At 39.1% G+C, this 18,678-nt stretch overlaps 1 protein-coding gene across 1 annotated transcript in view; it reads left to right on the forward strand.

Annotated features, from left to right (window-relative positions):
• Window positions 1-18,678, forward strand: part of LOC139949781 (uncharacterized) — a 56,805-nt gene that overhangs the window by 321 nt on the left and 37,806 nt on the right. The window contains exons 2-20 of the mRNA XM_071948321.1: window positions 3,997-4,245; window positions 4,519-4,620; window positions 5,209-5,352; window positions 5,666-5,778; window positions 6,181-6,400; window positions 6,858-7,124; window positions 8,210-8,455; window positions 8,726-8,827; window positions 10,709-10,852; window positions 11,153-11,265; window positions 11,573-11,792; window positions 12,276-12,533; window positions 12,852-13,097; window positions 14,598-14,699; window positions 15,291-15,434; window positions 15,739-15,851; window positions 16,158-16,377; window positions 16,861-17,118; window positions 18,210-18,455. Of these exons, the coding sequence (XP_071804422.1) occupies window positions 3,997-4,245; window positions 4,519-4,620; window positions 5,209-5,352; window positions 5,666-5,778; window positions 6,181-6,400; window positions 6,858-7,124; window positions 8,210-8,455; window positions 8,726-8,827; window positions 10,709-10,852; window positions 11,153-11,265; window positions 11,573-11,792; window positions 12,276-12,533; window positions 12,852-13,097; window positions 14,598-14,699; window positions 15,291-15,434; window positions 15,739-15,851; window positions 16,158-16,377; window positions 16,861-17,118; window positions 18,210-18,455 (3,507 nt within the window). The remainder of the gene's footprint in view (window positions 1-3,996; window positions 4,246-4,518; window positions 4,621-5,208; window positions 5,353-5,665; window positions 5,779-6,180; window positions 6,401-6,857; window positions 7,125-8,209; window positions 8,456-8,725; window positions 8,828-10,708; window positions 10,853-11,152; window positions 11,266-11,572; window positions 11,793-12,275; window positions 12,534-12,851; window positions 13,098-14,597; window positions 14,700-15,290; window positions 15,435-15,738; window positions 15,852-16,157; window positions 16,378-16,860; window positions 17,119-18,209; window positions 18,456-18,678) is intronic.

The following is an 18,678-nucleotide window of genomic DNA, read 5'->3' on the forward strand; positions in this document are numbered from 1 at the left end:
GAAAAAATTATTCATTTTAGTTTTACCTATCGCGGTATTCAATCGATTAAAGGCAATGGACGCTATTGGTAATACTCAAAATAATTATTGACATAAAACCTTACTTGAGTGGGGAGCTGTTGATTGAAACAGCTCCCTCTGAAATAAAAACAAGTTTTTGAGAAAGAAGTTATTTCTCACTTAAGCATTTGACTCGAGACATCAGAATTTGATTATGAGGCCAATATTGAGCTCAAATTTTCACAGGTTTGTTATTTTGAGCATATCCTGAGATAAACCAAGTGAGAAGACTGTTTGACAATTACCAATAGTGTCCAGTGTCTTTAAGCCTTTAGGATTTCTTTAATTTTGCCTGCTTTCTGGATGTATTATAATCGGTTAACCCTTAAGGCTTCTTGTTGGTTAAGGTTATATCCCGTATACTTTGACCTAATTTTAGTGGGGATAAATATTGGTGGCGTCCAGCGGAATACTGGACAAGTTAATTATGTTCACGTGTATTTTTTGTAAAAAAATATTAGGGATGCAATGTGGATAGACTTATATTATTTGGCCGCGTTTTGGTTCAAGTTTGTCTCTGTTTCACCGGTTGTTTTTTGAAATCACCGTGTGCACTCCGGATCAATCGTAGCTGGCTGCAGTCCAATGATCTTCCTCACAAACAAATAACATCATAAGAAAATTAATTTACGCAGTCTGATGTGAGAGGAAATCAGATATTGACGTCACAAAGTATTCGCAACGAATAATTCGTGTCACTTGACTGTGCCACTCTTGCGAAACAGTCGCTGCTAAAATGGCCATATGACGTCAAAATTTGCTTCACACTCGCATTCGCAGGGAATCGGGCACTACTCTAGAAAATTTAGTCATTGTTAAACGTTACTTTGATATTTCAGAACGGAAGCTGATTTGAGCTTTATTGAGAAGAGTTTAAAGTATAAATATAAGCAAAGGGTGGATAACTTAAATTTGTGTGACACCCCACTCTAAAAAAAAAAAACCCCAAACGAAACCCAAAAAGTAAACAAATTCTAAAACCAAAAAGTAGACCTACATCAGTTCAGCGAAAACAGCCTAGATGGGCATTAGTACAGCAACCCGAAGATGGGCCCTATGACAGGAACACCATTTGCTGTTCCTGTTAGTGTCCATCTTCACAGACACACAAAGAATTAGCAAGTTATCGGCCACAGTACAAATTAGACCACATGAGTGCCGTGATCCTTCTAATAGATTCAGGAATTTTTCATGCGAACGAAACTTTGGTTAGTGTAGGGAAAAAGTTACGCAATTATGCATGGAATCAGCGCCTATATAACTGTTCACCAATTGTGTAATGTTCTTATGAAAGGCCTGCCTTGAAGAGACTTGCATTCAGGTAAGAATGGGTTTGTTGTCCGGTGTTGCCACACAGAGCGTGTTGTGAGCAACTCCCGTCCCAATGTTGAATTCAGAAGCCAGACTAACGTTTACTTATTTAATTTATGCCAGTTATTTATTTCATTTTAATTATTTGTTCGATATCCAACAGCTGATATCCTCCAGTTAAAGATATCATTAAACAAAACTAGAAACAAATTAGGTAAGCAAATTATGAAAAACAAACTATGTAAACAAATTATGTAAACAGATAAACGAACAAGTTAAAACTACAGTTACAGATTATAACAAAAACGAAGTAGGCTCATGGAGGTCTATTTCCTCTACCTACATGGTAGGCTAGCTATACATATAAAACTCAAGAAACCTGAAGCACACGTAATACAAAACAGACTTGGCACAAAATCAGGCAACCCCCCCCCCAAAAAAAAAACCCCAACCCCCCCCCCGAAAAAAAAAACAGACGCTAAACACCTCAACACCCAAACAAAAAACACACAACCAAATCAACAAACAAGCAACACCACAACAAACACACAACCAAATAAACAAACAAACAAAATTGTCTTGAGTTCCATGAGTTCTGTACAGAATGATTATCAGAAAGCAGTTTGATGACGTTCATTTATGCTGTTCTATTGAAGGAACTTCTAAATCTAGTTGCATGTTTTAGCTACATGATCATTGAATCAATTGAATCAATGGTCAAGTTGTATGAAGATGAAATCCTGGAAACAACCACATATGATCTTGTTTGGTTAAAAAAGCAAGTAGCAGCTGATCTAGTCCGTTAATTGTTCTGGAAGATGGAAACTAAAAGGAAGCAATGGTTAATAAAGCGGAAAATATGGCAAGTAGTGATCGATCTTTGCTGAATTTCATTATTTGAAATGTTTTCAACAGAAATCGAGTCATATGACTATAAATAGATCTAAACTGTGTGAAAAAAAACCCAATCATTTTCCTTATCCAGTGCTTTTCTAAAAGATTCGCGAAAAGCTCCAAACCGTCATAACGTTACGTCAAAAGTGGGAGTCCAATTTGTATAGCCGCTTTGCTTGCAGGGGTGGTATTCAACGGGGAGCAAAACTCACAGGCATGACGTCATGTCAAAGTATAATCATTTTGACGCACACCGTCAACGCGGGCGCGGTGTTTTTTAGTTTGTCAAAACCCCCTGTCAAAACTCTGAGTTTGCTGGGGCCTGATTTTTGTGTATTTACAAAATAACATTTAAACGGTAAACACGCGTAATAAACAAGATTAAATAGTATTCCCGTCAAAATAAAATCGCAAAAGAATGCCTATACCTGTTTTATAACAACTAAGTGGACATTCCTTGAATTATATAATCCGGCTGGTGATCGTTGCTTAGTTTTTAGTTAGCCACGCGATCCTGACTGAGCCGTGCGCCGGGACGCAATTTTGTTTCTCTTCACCTTAGAATTGCCGCATCCTCAAAAACGTTCCTGATTTTTTTCATACACTCCCCCCATGTATTAAATTATTGTCCACTTAGGGACTCCGTACAGACTTCTCAAGACCGCGAACTACAAGTTACATAATCAACTTGTTATTTCATGAACTACAAGATAGAAGGCGAATAATTATAGTGTTTTCGAAGATGGCAGCCCCACGTGCGCCATGTGTTGACAGCTCCAGCTGTCAATTCCAGTGCATGAGTCCGTTCCAGGTGAAAATAGTAGAAAATTTTACAAGTTTAGAAAAGTTTTGTCAGTATGGTATTCCATGGATAATATTCCGCACGTCGCCACCAACTTTTCCACCCTAATATTAATAAATAATTATTAATGTTAACTCAAATTCCACTGATTTTTTTTTTCGTCGGAAACTATGTCCATCGGAAACTATGCGGTGAACACAACAACTTTTTATTCAGCATGTGTTGTCCTTTTTGTTCATCAAAAGTATAATTTAAGAAAATATTTAAGTAGATGGAGGAGTTATCTTTTCATCTGTGATGGTTTTTGTCCTATTGGGACTCGTTTATGTGGTGAAATGTGTCTGGAAAAAACTGCTTGATCAGATCAATTATTTTTTTTAGGGATGTGCTCAACTTCTGAGCGCGGCCATCTTGATGATCATTGTTGATTATAAGGGATCCGATTATAAGCGAGCTTTTGCCGGGTTTGCAAAGATGATGTCATTATTTTGTAGTAACCTTGCTTTTTCTTTTGTAGCCCCAATTGTGACTTGTGTGGCCAACTAGCTGTCAGCCTTGGCCACACAAGTGGGGCTATTTCTTTGATTTGTTCATGACATGCCAAGTTTTGCGATCGTCGAGTGCGGTATATTTTCCTACTTGTTAAACTTAAAGGCAAAAAAGGGACACTTTTCTTATGTTTACTCTTAAAAGTAGTTAGTTGCGATAACGTAACCCTCCTCATGAAGTTCCTTTATGGGCAATTTTCATGGGCACAATTCCTATACAAATGGCCACCCAATATTATGAATATACAATTTGGCATGTTGAACATTAGTGAAAACTTACAGACAGAAGACACCTAATTTTTTGGATAACACTGTTTACCATAAGTGTCCAATGGCTTAAAGATCAAAGTATTGTATATTAATGTATTTTTTCATAAACAGTTGACTACATCAGCCCTTACTTTACCTTCTGCCCGACTGAGGTCACAACTTATGCTGAGAACGGTGGGACGACAGCAACTGTAGACTGGACGTTACCGACGGTCACAGACGACTCCGGTGTCCCCCCTCAGGTTACATCGACCTACGACCCGAATTCAGTCTTCAGCGTGGGCAACACCTTCGTAACATACACAGCAAGTGATGAGTCAGGCAACGTGGCTTCTTGTTTCTTTGTCGTCAGCGTTATCCGTAAGATTGATTTAAAACTATCTCAGCTCAACTATTAAATGAGTACTGTATCCCAAAAAATTCTCAAAATTTAATTGGGAGACTATTTAGATACTAGGCCTTAATGCCCAGTCTGAAGGACAAAGTTCATGTTGGATAAGACTTTGATATTATTGTTGTGAAATGTACAGATGACTGGCGCAGTTGGCTGAAATTACGGCAGGGTCTTTTCTATTCTTACTGTAAACAAGAAATGAGGCAGCACCTGAAGATAATGTTTTTATTTATTTTCAGAGTGTTCATTAACGATCTCCAGCTGCTCAAATGGAGGAACATTAGATCCTGACTTCTGTGAATGTGTCTGTCCAGAAGATTACACTGGAGAAACCTGCGAGGGTAAGAATGATGATCTAATCTGTGGAGACTGATTCCATAAAAATGTCTTAAAAACTCCAAAGCCAACTTATGGGGCAGTGGGTGTTCTACATTCCTAATGTTTCTATACTTAAACACTTTCCTCTTGTACAGATGTACCACCCCCTAAAATCTTCTAGAGAATTTGTGAGGTCTACATCACTCTATGTAGTTTTCTGTAGAGCAAATACTAAATTGCGTTGTTCCCTATATCCCAGACTGCGAAACTTTTACAAACAACAGCGCCCTCTGGTGCCCCGTCCTCGATGCCCTATGACAACTGCACTACATTAGCTTTTGCTTTTTATTCATTTTAACTGACTGTTAATTCTCAAGCTTTTGATTTTTTTCTACTCATTTGCTCTGAGAAAGATTATTTACAAAAACAAGATAGATTATAAAGTTATAATAGACCCTTTTGACACTTCTGTTGCGTTGGAATTCCAAGTTCACAATGAAGAATCTTTAGGGGGAGGGGTTACACCAAGACTCCATCTAAGCACCAAATAAAACTCTTGTGTAATAAATGCATTCAGTTTAAACTGCATATTGTTTCTTGTTTCATTTCAGCACCTAATCCTTGCTTGGAAACCCCAAGCTTATGCACGACGGAGATTGGGAAGTATTGCGTACCAGATGATAGCGTGGCTGGTTATGCTTGCCAGTGTAGAGACTATGATGGCTTTATTGCAAACAGTGATGGTTCATGCACAGGTGAGTAGGATTTCGAATATAGGTGTTTTTTCACCTTGACCCAATTTTAAAAGAAAAACTGTAAGTAGCTTACGAATAGGTGTTTGGGCTCAGTTTCTTAATATGCTACTTACCATAAGCAAAGCGAAAATCACTTTTAAACTGACAACAAGGCAAGGTCTAATATTTAAAATAAACATATGAGCACAGATTAATAAAAAATAATGGAAACTTTGATAGTTCCGGTATCCGGCACAAGCAGCGCTCATAGTGCTACTCTATAGAAAACAACCAACAAGCAATGAAATATTTTATTTATTTATTTTCATTTTAGAAACGCCGACCTTAAAGATTGGTGGGGTAACAATAAACTTGCCATTCACCTCTGGACTGACAAACCAACAGAGCAGTGCATATAAAGAGATGGCTTCCAAGTTTGTTACAGAGGTAAAACATTCTTCTTATTTTGTCAGCGTCTTGGTAAAACAATATATTTTATTATGTTCTGTAACAGTTTTTAAACAGTCTGATTTCGCTTTGGAAACACGACTATACAAAAAATATTAATTTTTTGGTTTTTACCCATATACACCGATGTGTGTAGCACTGTATACTCGGTACTTTCCTGAGTCCTGTAACATCTATAATACAAAAAATACTATCTACTAATATCTGTACTGTCTATCAGAAAACATATTGATATTTATAAATGGAGTTTTATTGATAACAAATTATTATTGGTGAGAAAACAAATTGTCGTTTGGCTGAAAATAATCTTGCATGGGTAACGAAAAGTAAAGGAGTTTAAACACCAAAGTGACCCTAAGAAACATGATTTTCTTCTCTCAGATGACCCGTCTATTTGGTAGCAAAGAAGCAACAAGATCCTTTTTGTCCTTGAGTGTCCTAAGCTTCTCAGAGGGTAGTGTAGTCGCTGAAATGTCAGCATCATTCCCCAGTGGTTCAACTCTACCAAGAATAACAGATATCATGGATGCATTGGCTGAGGGTACAATTTCAGATGGTTCCACCGACTACCCCATTGACTCGTCAGCTCTTGTTATTGAAGGTAAAATCCAATTGTTTCCAGGAATTTGCTGATTGTTTAAAGAGGGTAACCTTCAATTTTCAAAAAGATAAAGTCCCTGTTTAAATGGATAATTTGCAAGTCTCCAGCCTCGGGGTAAAATTAAGTAAAATGCCACTGTGTTTGATACTCCTCAAGTGCAATTCTTGTCCAAAATATAATTGTTTGATGGTGTCATGTTTCAAATATTAAAGACTTAAATATGGCGCTTTCAGTACACGTCCAGCCACAACTTGTAAGGCGTCTTCCATACAGTTTGCAACCAACTGCTGCTTCTTATCAAACTTTATTTTAAATTTGTCATATTTCTCCCTACCTCATAACTGTCAATATGTTATTGCCCCTTTGTGATTTGCCTCATGATTATTCTGTCATCCTCTGTGGGGCGAACTTCCTGATTGTGAAATTGAAAGCTATTTTCTGTGTACATTGGTCACAGGCACTGGTGGCGCTGACACCACCATACCCGTCATCAGTGGCTGTCCCTCTGGGGCCTCAGGTGTACTCTCAACACAAGGAGCCAGTTCAGCTGTTGTATCATGGGTTGAGCCCACTGCAACGGATAACGATGGACAAGTAGTAGATGTCTCCAGATCTCATGCTCCATCTACTACCTTCAGTGCTGGAAGCACAACTGTTACCTACGTGTTCACTGACACGGCTGGAAACGTGGCCATCTGCTCCTTTGATGTTGATGTGACACCAGGTAATATGTAACCCTTTAAGGGGAGACTTCTCTTGAGTTGTTGCTCCCGATCATACATCAGGGTAGCCATTTGTCAGCCACCTTATTGTTGATCAATGAATTGTATTTTGAAGATTTCACTCCTTTTTTTCTCCCATATATAACCTTTCAAGCCTGGTGCAAAATAAAATTTGAATGCAGCTGGCTTTGTTCTCAAGAGACGTTATAAGTAGTTGAAATGGCTGGGATTATTATATTTGCATTTTAACGCCCATTGTTAACGTCTAATTTGAACATCTTCCAGTCAATATGTCTGGTTTGAAACAAGGTCAAATTGGGGTCATTGCATCGTTAATAAAGTATGGTGTGCTGATTCCATAGAGTTATATATTAGAAGTAGAGGGCGCACTGGCCTATATATACGCGACCCAGCATGCGTGCAGGCAGTCATTTTCTAAGTTGACAAAACAGGCATCCCACAGTGTGTGTTTGTGGGGCCATTTTGTAAGTTGACACAATAGCATCGCGTATAGCGTTCAATAAACACGAACTCCAACATGAATTACATTTTCAACGCCCGTACAGAATGGCGTGCGTGTCTCCTTGTGGTCCTGTCACGTTTGTGCAAGCATCATCACCAGTGCACCGTCTAGTTCTTATATATTACTCTATGGATCTTTCATAAGTCCTACAATTTGTCAAAATAGAACTTTTATGATAATGATCTATCAGTAAAAACTTACCATGAAATTTGTTTTAAGAAATATTTAAATTTAAAATTGTTAATATATTTCAAAGTTTTGTTGTCCATATTTTCTTTCCGTACTGCCTGTAGAGCTGAAAATGTAAAGGCTATATGAATTTTTAAAGTGTGCCTTTGTTTGGTGGACAACAGCACTCACAATACGAATTCTACTTCAAATCAGGCTGTGTGGATTTGAATATCTTGTAAAATATCTTCAAATCCATGATTTGTGTTTTCTTTGTCAGTAATCACACCAATCTTATAAGTTAGATGCTGTTTGGGCAGAACTATTGCGATTTCCTTACATTCATTGTTACATCGATGTATTTTTCCTCATCTATTTACATATCTGGTGATGTAGACTACATCAGCCCTTTCTTTACTTTCTGCCCGACTGAAATCACAACCTATGCTGAGAACGGTGGGACGACAGCAACTGTAGACTGGACATTACCGACGGTCACAGACAACTCTGGGGTCACCCCTGAGGTCACCTCGACCTATGACCCAAATTCAGTCTTCAGCGTGGGCAACACCTTCGTAATATACACTGCTAGTGATGAGTCAGGCAACGTGGCTTCTTGTTTCTTCGTTGTCAGCGTTATCCGTAAGATTGATTTTAAACTATCTCAGCTCAACTATTAAATGAGTACTTTATCCCAAAAAATTCTCAAATTTAATTAGTTGACTATTTAGATACTAGGCCTTATGCCCAGTCTGAAGGACAAAGTTCATGTTGGATAAGACTTTGATATTATTGTTGTGAAATGTACAGATGACTGGCGAAGTTGGCTGAAATGACTGCAGGGTCTTTTCTATATTTACTGTAAACAAGAAATGAGGCAGCACCTGATGATAATGTTTCTTTTGTTTTCAGAGTGTTCATTAACGATCTCTAGCTGCTCAAATGGAGGAACATTAGATCCTGACTTCTGTGAATGTGTCTGTCCAGAGGATTACACTGGAGAAACGTGCGAGAGTAAGAATGATGATCTAATCTGTGGATGAAAAAAATTCCATATAAACTTCAAATCCAATATGGGGCAGAGGGTGGTTTACATCCTCAATGTTTCTATACTTAAACTTTCCTCTTGTACAGATGTATGTCACATCCTGGAATTTGAATTTAGCAAAAACGAGACATAACCTTCGGTAGTTTTGTTTGATACACACACAGGAGAGGGTCAATCACACACCATATCCACAAATTCATTTATGAATGAAACTATTTACATTTATTTACAAATCTCCCTATTTACAATACAATAATTATTATTTATAAAAGAGAGGAATACTAAAACACAATCTGCTTATAGACGTTGTCACCACGGAGGCTCCACCCGTAGTATTTGTTTGGGGTGTGGTACGTGTAGTGTCGGCACCAGGCCCGCCGAATACCAAAGGTCCTTCCCGTCTATAACTCTTTCGTTTCGTCCTTCCAGTTTATCTACATCTATCTCTCTCTCTTCCACCATGTGCGGTTCTCCCTTCACGGGTAATAGTGGGGTTTCTTCTCCCAGATTGGGACCCTGGAAAGTACACATAATAACACCTTATAACCTCTGCAATATTGTATACAAAAAACTGCTATCAAAAGGCGACATCTTAATGCTTGGAAAACGCTACTCACTTTAGTTTCAAGCATAAGTCTACGACTGTTTGGTGAGCACTAATCGTTTTGACAATATTAACAAAATAAAAGCTCCCAAAAGTTTGTTTTAAAGGAAATTTCATCGTTGAACACAAACTCCAAATTACTTGATCTCAATATCTTAATCACACAAATACTTCCTCAAGTTAAATTATTTAATACAACAAAATATGATTACTTACAGGTCGTTCTTCGATCCTGGCCTATGAGTAGTATAGTAGTTGTACGCCAATGGAAATGCTTAATAATGATGAGTTGAAAACTAGGTCGCACTTGATACTTTCGAAGCACTCAATTGCTCAAACAGTAGCATACACAGAATTTAATCTGGCAACAGCTCAGTTCTCACTAACTGGCTCTAAATATCGAGGCTGACAAACACCACGTCCTCTCCTCTGATCTCAAGTTGCAAGTGCCCACCCAATTAATATTTTCTCCAGACGAAAGATTTTTGAAACCCGCGAAAAATTGTACCCCGTGACTTCAATGTATTGTTACAAAAAGGGGTGCATCATCGAAACAGAAGCACTACTGGCCCAATATAAATTACAGCCAATCACAGACCATTCTGTCAACCTTACGTAACTCTCATTCATAAAAATGAAGTCTATGAATTTTACGGGCCCATTGGCCATAAAACCCAAAATCTTGTTACTCTGTAACGCAAACTTAACTTTGTACAAAATAGTAATTTCTCAAAACTAATTCACTTCGTGACAATGTACCACCCCCTAAAGTCCCCTAGAGAATTTGTGCTGTCTAAATTTCTTGATTTAGTTTTCTGTAGAGCGAATACTACATTTTCATTGTTCCCTATGCCGACTGGCATACTGCGAATAGTTTTACACAACACAGCGCCCTCTGCTGCCCTCTGCTGCCCTCTGCTGCCCTGTCCTCAACACATATGACAACTGCACTACATTAGCTTAAAATTGTTTTTTATTCAGTTCAGATAGGACTGTGGATTCTCAAGCTCTTAAATTTTTTCTTCTTGTTTGCTTTGAGAGAGATTATATGAAAAAATAAGATAGATTATGAAGTTGTGGTAGACCCTGTCGACACTTCTGCAGGGTGGGAATTCCAAGTTCACAATGAAGAATCTTTAGGAGGGAGGAGTTATACCAAGACTCTATCTAAGCACCAAATGAAATTCTTTGTGTAATAAATGCATTCAGTTCAAACTGCATATTGTTTCTTGTTTCATTTCAGCACCTAATCCTTGCTTGGAAACCCCAAGCTTATGCACGACGGAGATTGGGAAGTATTGCGTTTCAGATGATAGCGTGGCTGGTTACGCTTGCCAGTGTAGAGACTATGATGGCTTTATTGCAAACAGTGATGGTTCATGCTCAGGTGAGTAGAGTTTCTACATGTAGGTGTTTTTTAACAGTCCCCAATTTTAAAATAAAACATGTGAGTAGCTTGCAAATTGGTTCTTGGCACAGTTTGTTAATTGCCACTTACTATGAGCAAAGGGAAAATCAATAACTGACAACAAGGCAGGGTCTACAATTAAAAGATGAGCAGAGACTAGTAACAATAATGGAAACTTTTATAGTGCCGGTATCCGGCACAAGCGGCGCTCATGGTGCTACTCTATAAAAAACAACCAACAAGCAATGAAATATTTTATTTATGTATATTTTGTTTTAGAAACCCCGACCTTAAAGATTGGTGGGGTAACAATAAACTTGCCATTCACCTCTGGACTGACAAACCAACAGAGCAGTGCATTTAAAGAGATGGCTTCCAAGTTTGTTACAGAGGTAAAACATTCTTCTTATTTTGTCAATGTCTTGTTAAAACAATATATTTTATTATGTTCTGTAACAGTTTTTAAACAGTCTGATTTCGTTTCTGAAAGACAACCATACAAAAAATACTATCTACTAATATCTGTACTGTCTATCAGAAAACATATTGATATTTGTAAATTGAGTTTTATTGATGACAAATTATTAATGGTGAGTAAACTAATTGGTGTTTGGCTGAAAATAATCTTGCATGGGTAATGAAAAGAAAAGGAGTTTAAACACCAAAGTGACCCTAAGAAACATGATTTTCTTCTCTCAGATGACCCGTCTATTCGGTAGCAAAGAAGCAACAAGATCCTTTTTGTCCTTGAGTGTCCTAAGCTTCTCAGAGGGTAGTGTAGTCGCTGAAATGTCAGCATCATTCCCCAGTGGTTCAACTCTACCAAAAATAACAGATATCATGGATGCATTGGCTGAGGGGACAATTTCAGATGGTTCCACCGACTACCCCATTGACTTGTCAGCTCTTGTTATTGAAGGTAAAAACCAATTGTTTCCAAGATTTGCTTATTGTTTAAAGAGGTTAACCTCCCGTTTTCAAAAAGATAAAGTCCCTGTTTAAATGGATATCTTGCAAGTCTCCAGCCTCGGAGTAAAATTAAGTAAAATGCCACTGTGTTTGGTACTCCTCAAGTGCAATTCTTGTCAAAAATATAACTGTTTGATGGTGTCATGTTTCAAATATTAGAGACTTAAATTGGTTCTTTCAGTTCACGTCCAGCCACAACTTTTAAGGCATCTTCCATACAGTTTGCAACCAACTGCTGCTTCTAATCAAACTTTATTTTAAGGTTGTCATATTTCTCCCTCCCTCATAATTGTCAATATGTTATTTCCCCTTTGTGATTTGCCTCATGATTATTCTGTCATCTTCCTTGGGCGAACTTCTTTCCAATTGTGCAGTAAGATTTGTATTCCTGATTGTGAGATTGAAAGCTATTTTCTGTGTACGTTGGTCACAGGCACTGGTGGCGCTGACACCACCATACCCGTCATCAGTGGCTGTCCCTCTGGGGCCTCAGGTGTACTGTCAACACAAGGAGCTATTGTATCATGGGTTGAGCCCACTGCAACGGATAACGATGGACAAGTAGTAGATGTCTCCAGATCTCATGCTCCATCTACTACCTTCAGCGCTGGAAGCACAACTGTTACCTACGTGTTCACTGACACGGCTGGAAACGTGGCCATCTGCTCCTTTGATGTTGACGTGACACCAGGTAATATGTAACCTTTTAAGGGGAGACTTCTCTTGAGTTGTTGCTCCCGATCATACATCAGGGTAGCCATTTATCAGTCACTTTATTGTTGGTCAATGAATATTATTTTTAAGATTTCACTGCTTATTTTCTCCCATATATAACCTTTCAAGCGTGGTGCAAAATAAAATTTGAAATCCATGATTTGTGTTTTCTTTGTCAGTAATCACACCAATCTTATAAGTTAGATACTGTTTGGGCAGAACTATTGCGATTTCCTTACATTCATTGTTACATCGATGTATTTTTCCTCATCTATTTACATATCTGGTGATGTAGACTACATCAGCCCTTTCTTTACTTTCTGCCCGACTGAAATCACAACCTATGCTGAGAACGGTGGGACGACAGCAACTGTAGACTGGACATTACCGACGGTCACAGACAACTCTGGGGTCACCCCTGAGGTCACCTCGACCTATGACCCAAATTCAGTCTTCAGCGTGGGCAACACCTTCGTAATATACACTGCTAGTGATGAGTCAGGCAACGTGGCTTCTTGTTTCTTCGTTGTCAGCGTTATCCGTAAGATTGATTTTAAACTATCTCAGCTCAACTATTAAATGAGTACTGTATCAAGAAAATTCTCACAATTTAATTAGTTGACTATTTAGATACTAGGCCTTATGCCCAGTCTGAAGGACAAAGTTCATGTTGGATAAGACTTTGATATTATTATTGAGGAATGAACAGATGACTGGCGCAGTTGGCTGAAATGCAGGGTCTTTTCTATATTTACTGTATAAGAAATGAGGCAGCACACCAGATAATAACGTTTCTTTTAAGTCGGATTTGAAACTTTGCATGGTGGAGATAAGATATAGAAGAGTTTGCGGTAACACCATGTAATAACAATCTCTAAATGAGTTGGGGTGGTTCTGAAAAGAACCGTTGGGTTAACTCGATGTTTCGATCAGTATGCTCTGATCGTCTTCTGGAGAATGCTGGACTCTGATGCTGCATGCTGCTTAAGTACTAGGCGGTGGATCAGCGGTGATGCACGAAGGCTTATACCATTTGTGATCCGGATAGCCTCCAGCATGAGTTGCAGCACATCACCACTTCTCTACAGCGGAATGGATACAACGCCAAGCAAGTCAAGACTAGCAAGCCCGTCCCCCCGACCAAAGGGTCTCCTATACCCAAGGTCAAACACACACACCCACAGTTAGTTTACCATACCTAGGTACCCCCTCTCATCGCCTCCAACGCATCTTCAAGGAAGCAGGTATCAAGGTGTATCACTCCGCCCCGAAGAAACTCCATGGCTCTCTCCAATCGCACAAGGACAAGAAGGACCCCTCCGCCCGTGCCGGAGTCTATCGCATTCCATGCGAATGTGGTAAGGTTTATGTCGGGGAAACCGGGCGTAACCTTCCCACTACACTTAAGGAACACCGAGCATATGGAAGGAGGGGGGACTTCGATAAATCCGCCATCGTCAAGCATTCCCACATCCCTGACCACCGAGTGAACTGGGATGCTGCTGAGATCATCGCTCCCATCCAGGCGTGGCACCCTAGACGCATTAGAGAGGCCATCGAGATCCACAAGCATGACACCGTACCCCAAGACATCGGCTTCCACATCAGCGACATCTGGCTCCCCCTTTTCCCGACCAATGGATCTTCTATATCCACGGTCACCCCCTAGGCCCCAACTATTAGACTGCTTTGGGTCATCTATACCCTCAGTCACCTAGGCCCCACACCCTCACTGTCCCCTGTGCTTGTTCCTACTGACACGGTTCAGTGAGCACACACCCCCCACACAACCCCCAAAGGCTCCACAACAGGTTTCACCACGCATCATCGAGTTCACTTCCCGCCTACATTTCCCGCCTTCGTGCATCACCGCTGATCCACCGCCTAGTACTTAAGCAGCATGCAGCATCAGAGTCCAGCATTCTCAAGAAGACGATCAGAGCATACTGATCGAAACGTCGAGTTAACCCAACGGTTCTTTTCAGAACCACCCCCAACTCATTTAGAGATTGTTATTACATAACGTTTCTTTTATTTTCAGAGTGTTCATTAACGATCTCCAGCTGCTCAAATGGAGGAACATTAGATCCTGACTTCTGTGAATGTGTCTGTCCAGAAGATTACACTGGAGAAACCTGCGAGGGTAAGAATGATGATCTAATCTGTGGAGACTGATTCCATAAAAATGTCTTAAAAACTTCAAAGCCGACTTATGGGGCAGTGGGTGTTCTACATTCCTAATGTTTCTATACTTTAACACTTTCCTCTTGTACAGATGTACCACCCCCTAAAATCTTCTAGAGAATTTGTGAGGTGTACATCACTCTATGTAGTTTTCTGTAGAGCAAATACTAAATTGCATTGTTCCCTATATCCCAGACTGCGAAACTTTTACAAACAACAGCGCCCTCTGGTGCCCCGTCCTCGATGCCCTATGACAACTGCACTACATTAGCTTTTGCTTTTTATTAATTTTAGATGACTCTTAATTCTCAAGCTTTTGATTTTTTTCTACTCATTTGCTCTGAGAAAGATTATTTACAAAAATAAGATAGATTATGAAGTTGTGGTAGACCCTTTTGACACTTCTGTTGCGTTGGAATTCCAAGTTCACAATGAAGAATCTTTAGGGGGGGAGGGGTTACACCAAGACTCCATCTAAGCACCAAATGAAATTCTTTGTGTAATAAACGCATTAAGTTCAAACTGCATATTGTTTCTTGTTTCATTTCAGCACCTAATCCTTGCTTGGAAACCCCAAGCTTATGCACGACGGAGATTGGGAAGTATTGCGTACCAGATGATAGCGTGGCTGGTTATGCTTGCCAGTGTAGAGACTATGATGGCTTTATTGCAAACAGTGATGGTTCATGCACAGGTGAGTAGGATTTCGAATATAGGTATTTTTTCACCTGGACCCAATTTTAAAAGAAAAACTGTGAGTAGTTTACGAATTGGTTTTTGGGCTCAGTTTCTTAAATGCTGCTTACCATAAGCAAAGCGAAAATCACTAACTGACAACAAAGCAGGGTCAAATATTAAAAGAAACATATGAGCTGAGATTGATAACAATGGAAACTTTCATAGTGCCGGTATCCGCCACAAGCGACGCTCATGGCGCTGCTCTACAAAAAACAAACAACTAGCAATGAATTACTTTATTTTTATATATTTTGTTTTAGAAACGCCGACCTTAAAGATTGGTGGGGTAACAATAAACTTGACATTCACCTCTGGACTGACAAACCAACAGAGCAGTGCATTTAAAGAGATGGCTTCCAAGTTTATTACAGAGGTAAAATATTCTTTTTATTTTGTCAGCGTCTTGTTAAAACAATATATTCTGTTATGTTCTGAAACAGTTTTTAAACAGTCTGATTTCGCTTCTGAAACACGACCATACAAAAAATACTATCCATTAATATCTGTACTGTCTATCAGAAAACATATTGATATTTGTAAAATGAGTTTTATTGATGACAAATTATTAATGGCGAGTAAAAAAATTGTGGTTTGGCTGAAAATAATCTTGATGGGTAACGAACAGAAAAGGAGTTTTTAAACCAAAGTGACATTAAGAAACTTGATTTTCTTCTCTCAGATGACACGTCTATTTGGTAGCAAAGAAGCAACAAGATCCTTTTTGTCCTTGAGCGTCCTAAGCTTCTCAGAGGGTAGTGTAGTCGCTGAAATGTCAGCATCATTCCCCAGTGGTTCAACTCTACCAAGAATAACAGATATCATGGATGCATTGGCTGAGGGTACAATTTCAGATGGTTCCACCGACTACCCCATTGACTCGTCAGCTCTTGTAGTTGAAGGTAAAAACCAATTGTTTCCAATAATTTGCTGATTGTTTAAAGAGGGTAACCTTCCATTTTCAAAAAGATAAAGTCCCTGTTTAATTGGATAATTTGCAAGTCTCCAGCCTCGGAGTAAAATTAAGTAAAATGCCACTGTGTTTGATACTCCTCAAGTGCAATTCTTGTCAAAAATATAATTGTTTGATGGTGTCATGTTTCAAATATTAGAGACTTAAATTGGTTCTTTCAGTACACGTCCAGCCACAACTTGTAAGGCGTCTTCCATACAGTTTGCAACCAATTGCTGCTTCTAATCAAACTTTATTTTAAAGTTGTCATATTTCTCCCTACCTCATAATTGTCAATATGTTATTGCCCCTTTGTGATTTGCCTCATGACTATTCTGTTGTCTTCCTTGGGCAAACTTCTTTCCAGTTGTGCAGAAGATTTGTATTCCTGATTGTGAAATTGAAAGCTATTTTCTGTGTACATTGGTCACAGGCACTGGTGGCGCTGACACCACCATACCCGTCATCAGTGGCTGTCCCTCTGGGGCCTCAGGTGTACTGTCAGCACAAGGAGCTGTTGTATCATGGGTTGAGCCCACTGCAACGGATAACGATGGACAAGTAGTAGATGTCTCCAGATCTCATGCTCCATCTACTACCTTCAGCGCTGGAAGCACAACTGTTACCTACGTGTTCACTGACACGGCTGGAAACGAGGCCATCTGCTCCTTTGATGTTGATGTGACACCAGGTAATATGTAACCCTTTAAGGGGAGATATCTCTTGAGTTGGTACTCCCGATCATACATCAGGGTAGCCATTTGTCAGCCACCTTATTGTTGGTCAATGAATATTATTTTGAAGATTTCACTCCTTTTTTTCTCCCATATATAAACTTTCAAGCCTGGTGCAAAATAAAATTTGAATGCAGCTGGCTTTGTTCTCAAGAGATGTAATAAGTGGTTGAAATGGCTGGGATTATTATATTTGCATTTTTAACGCCCCTTTTTAATGTCCAATTTGACATCTTCCAGTCAATATGTCTGGTTCGAAACAAGGTCAAATTGGGGTCATTGCATCTTTAATAAAGTATGGTGTGCTCTTTCCATAGAGTTATATATTAAAAGTAGAGGGCGCACTGGCCTATACATGTATATACACGACCCAGCATGCGTGCAGGCAGCCATTTTCTAAGTTGACAAAACAGGCATCCCACAGTGTGTGTTTGTGCGTCCATTTTGTAAGTTGACACAATAGCATCGCGTATAGCGTTCAACAAACACAAACTCCAACATGAATTACATTTTCAACGCCCGTACAGAATGGCGTGCGTGTCTCCTTGTGGTCCCGTCGCGTTTGTGCAAGCAACATCACCAGTGCGCCATCTAGTTCTTATATATTACTCTATGGATCTTTCATAAGTCCTACAATTTGTCAAAATAGAACTTTTATGATAATGATCTATCAGTAAAAACTTACAATGAAATTTGTTTTAAGAAATATTTAAATTTAAAATTGTTAATATATTTCAAAGTTTTGTTGTCCATATTTTCTTTCCGTACTGCCTGTAGAGCTGAAAATGTAAAGGCTATATGAATTTTTACAGTGTGCCTTTGTTTGGTGGACAACAGCACTCACAATACGAATTCTACTTCAAATCAGGCTGTGTGGATTTGAATATCTTGTAAAATATCTTCAAATCCATGATTTGTGTTTTCTTTGTCAGTAATCACACCAATCTTATAAGTTAGATGCTGTTTGGGCAGAACTATTGCGATTTCCTTACATTCATTGTTACATCGATGTATTTTTCCTCATCTATTTACATATCTGGTGATGTAGACTACATCAGCCCTTTCTTTACTTTCTGCCCGACTGAAATCACAACCTATGCTGAGAACGGTGGGACGACAGCAACTGTAGACTGGACATTACCGACGGTCACAGACAACTCTGGGGTCACCCCTGAGGTCACCTCGACCTATGACCCAAATTCAGTCTTCAGCGTGGGCAACACCTTCGTAATATACACTGCTAGTGATGAGTCAGGCAACGTGGCTTCTTGTTTCTTCGTTGTCAGCGTTATCCGTAAGATTGATTTTAAACTATCTCAGCTCAACTATTAAATGAGTACTTTATCCCAAAAAATTCTCAAATTTAATTAGTTGACTATTTAGATACTAGGCCTTATACCCAGTCTGAAGGACAAAGTTCATGTTGGATAAGACTTTGATATTATTATTGAGGAATGAACAGATGACTGGCGCAGTTGGCTGAAATGCAGGGTCTTTTCTATATTTACTGTATAAGA

Source organism: Asterias amurensis, chromosome 17 (assembly GCF_032118995.1).
Source record: "Asterias amurensis chromosome 17, ASM3211899v1".
Classification (NCBI taxonomy): domain Eukaryota; kingdom Metazoa; phylum Echinodermata; class Asteroidea; order Forcipulatida; family Asteriidae; genus Asterias; species Asterias amurensis.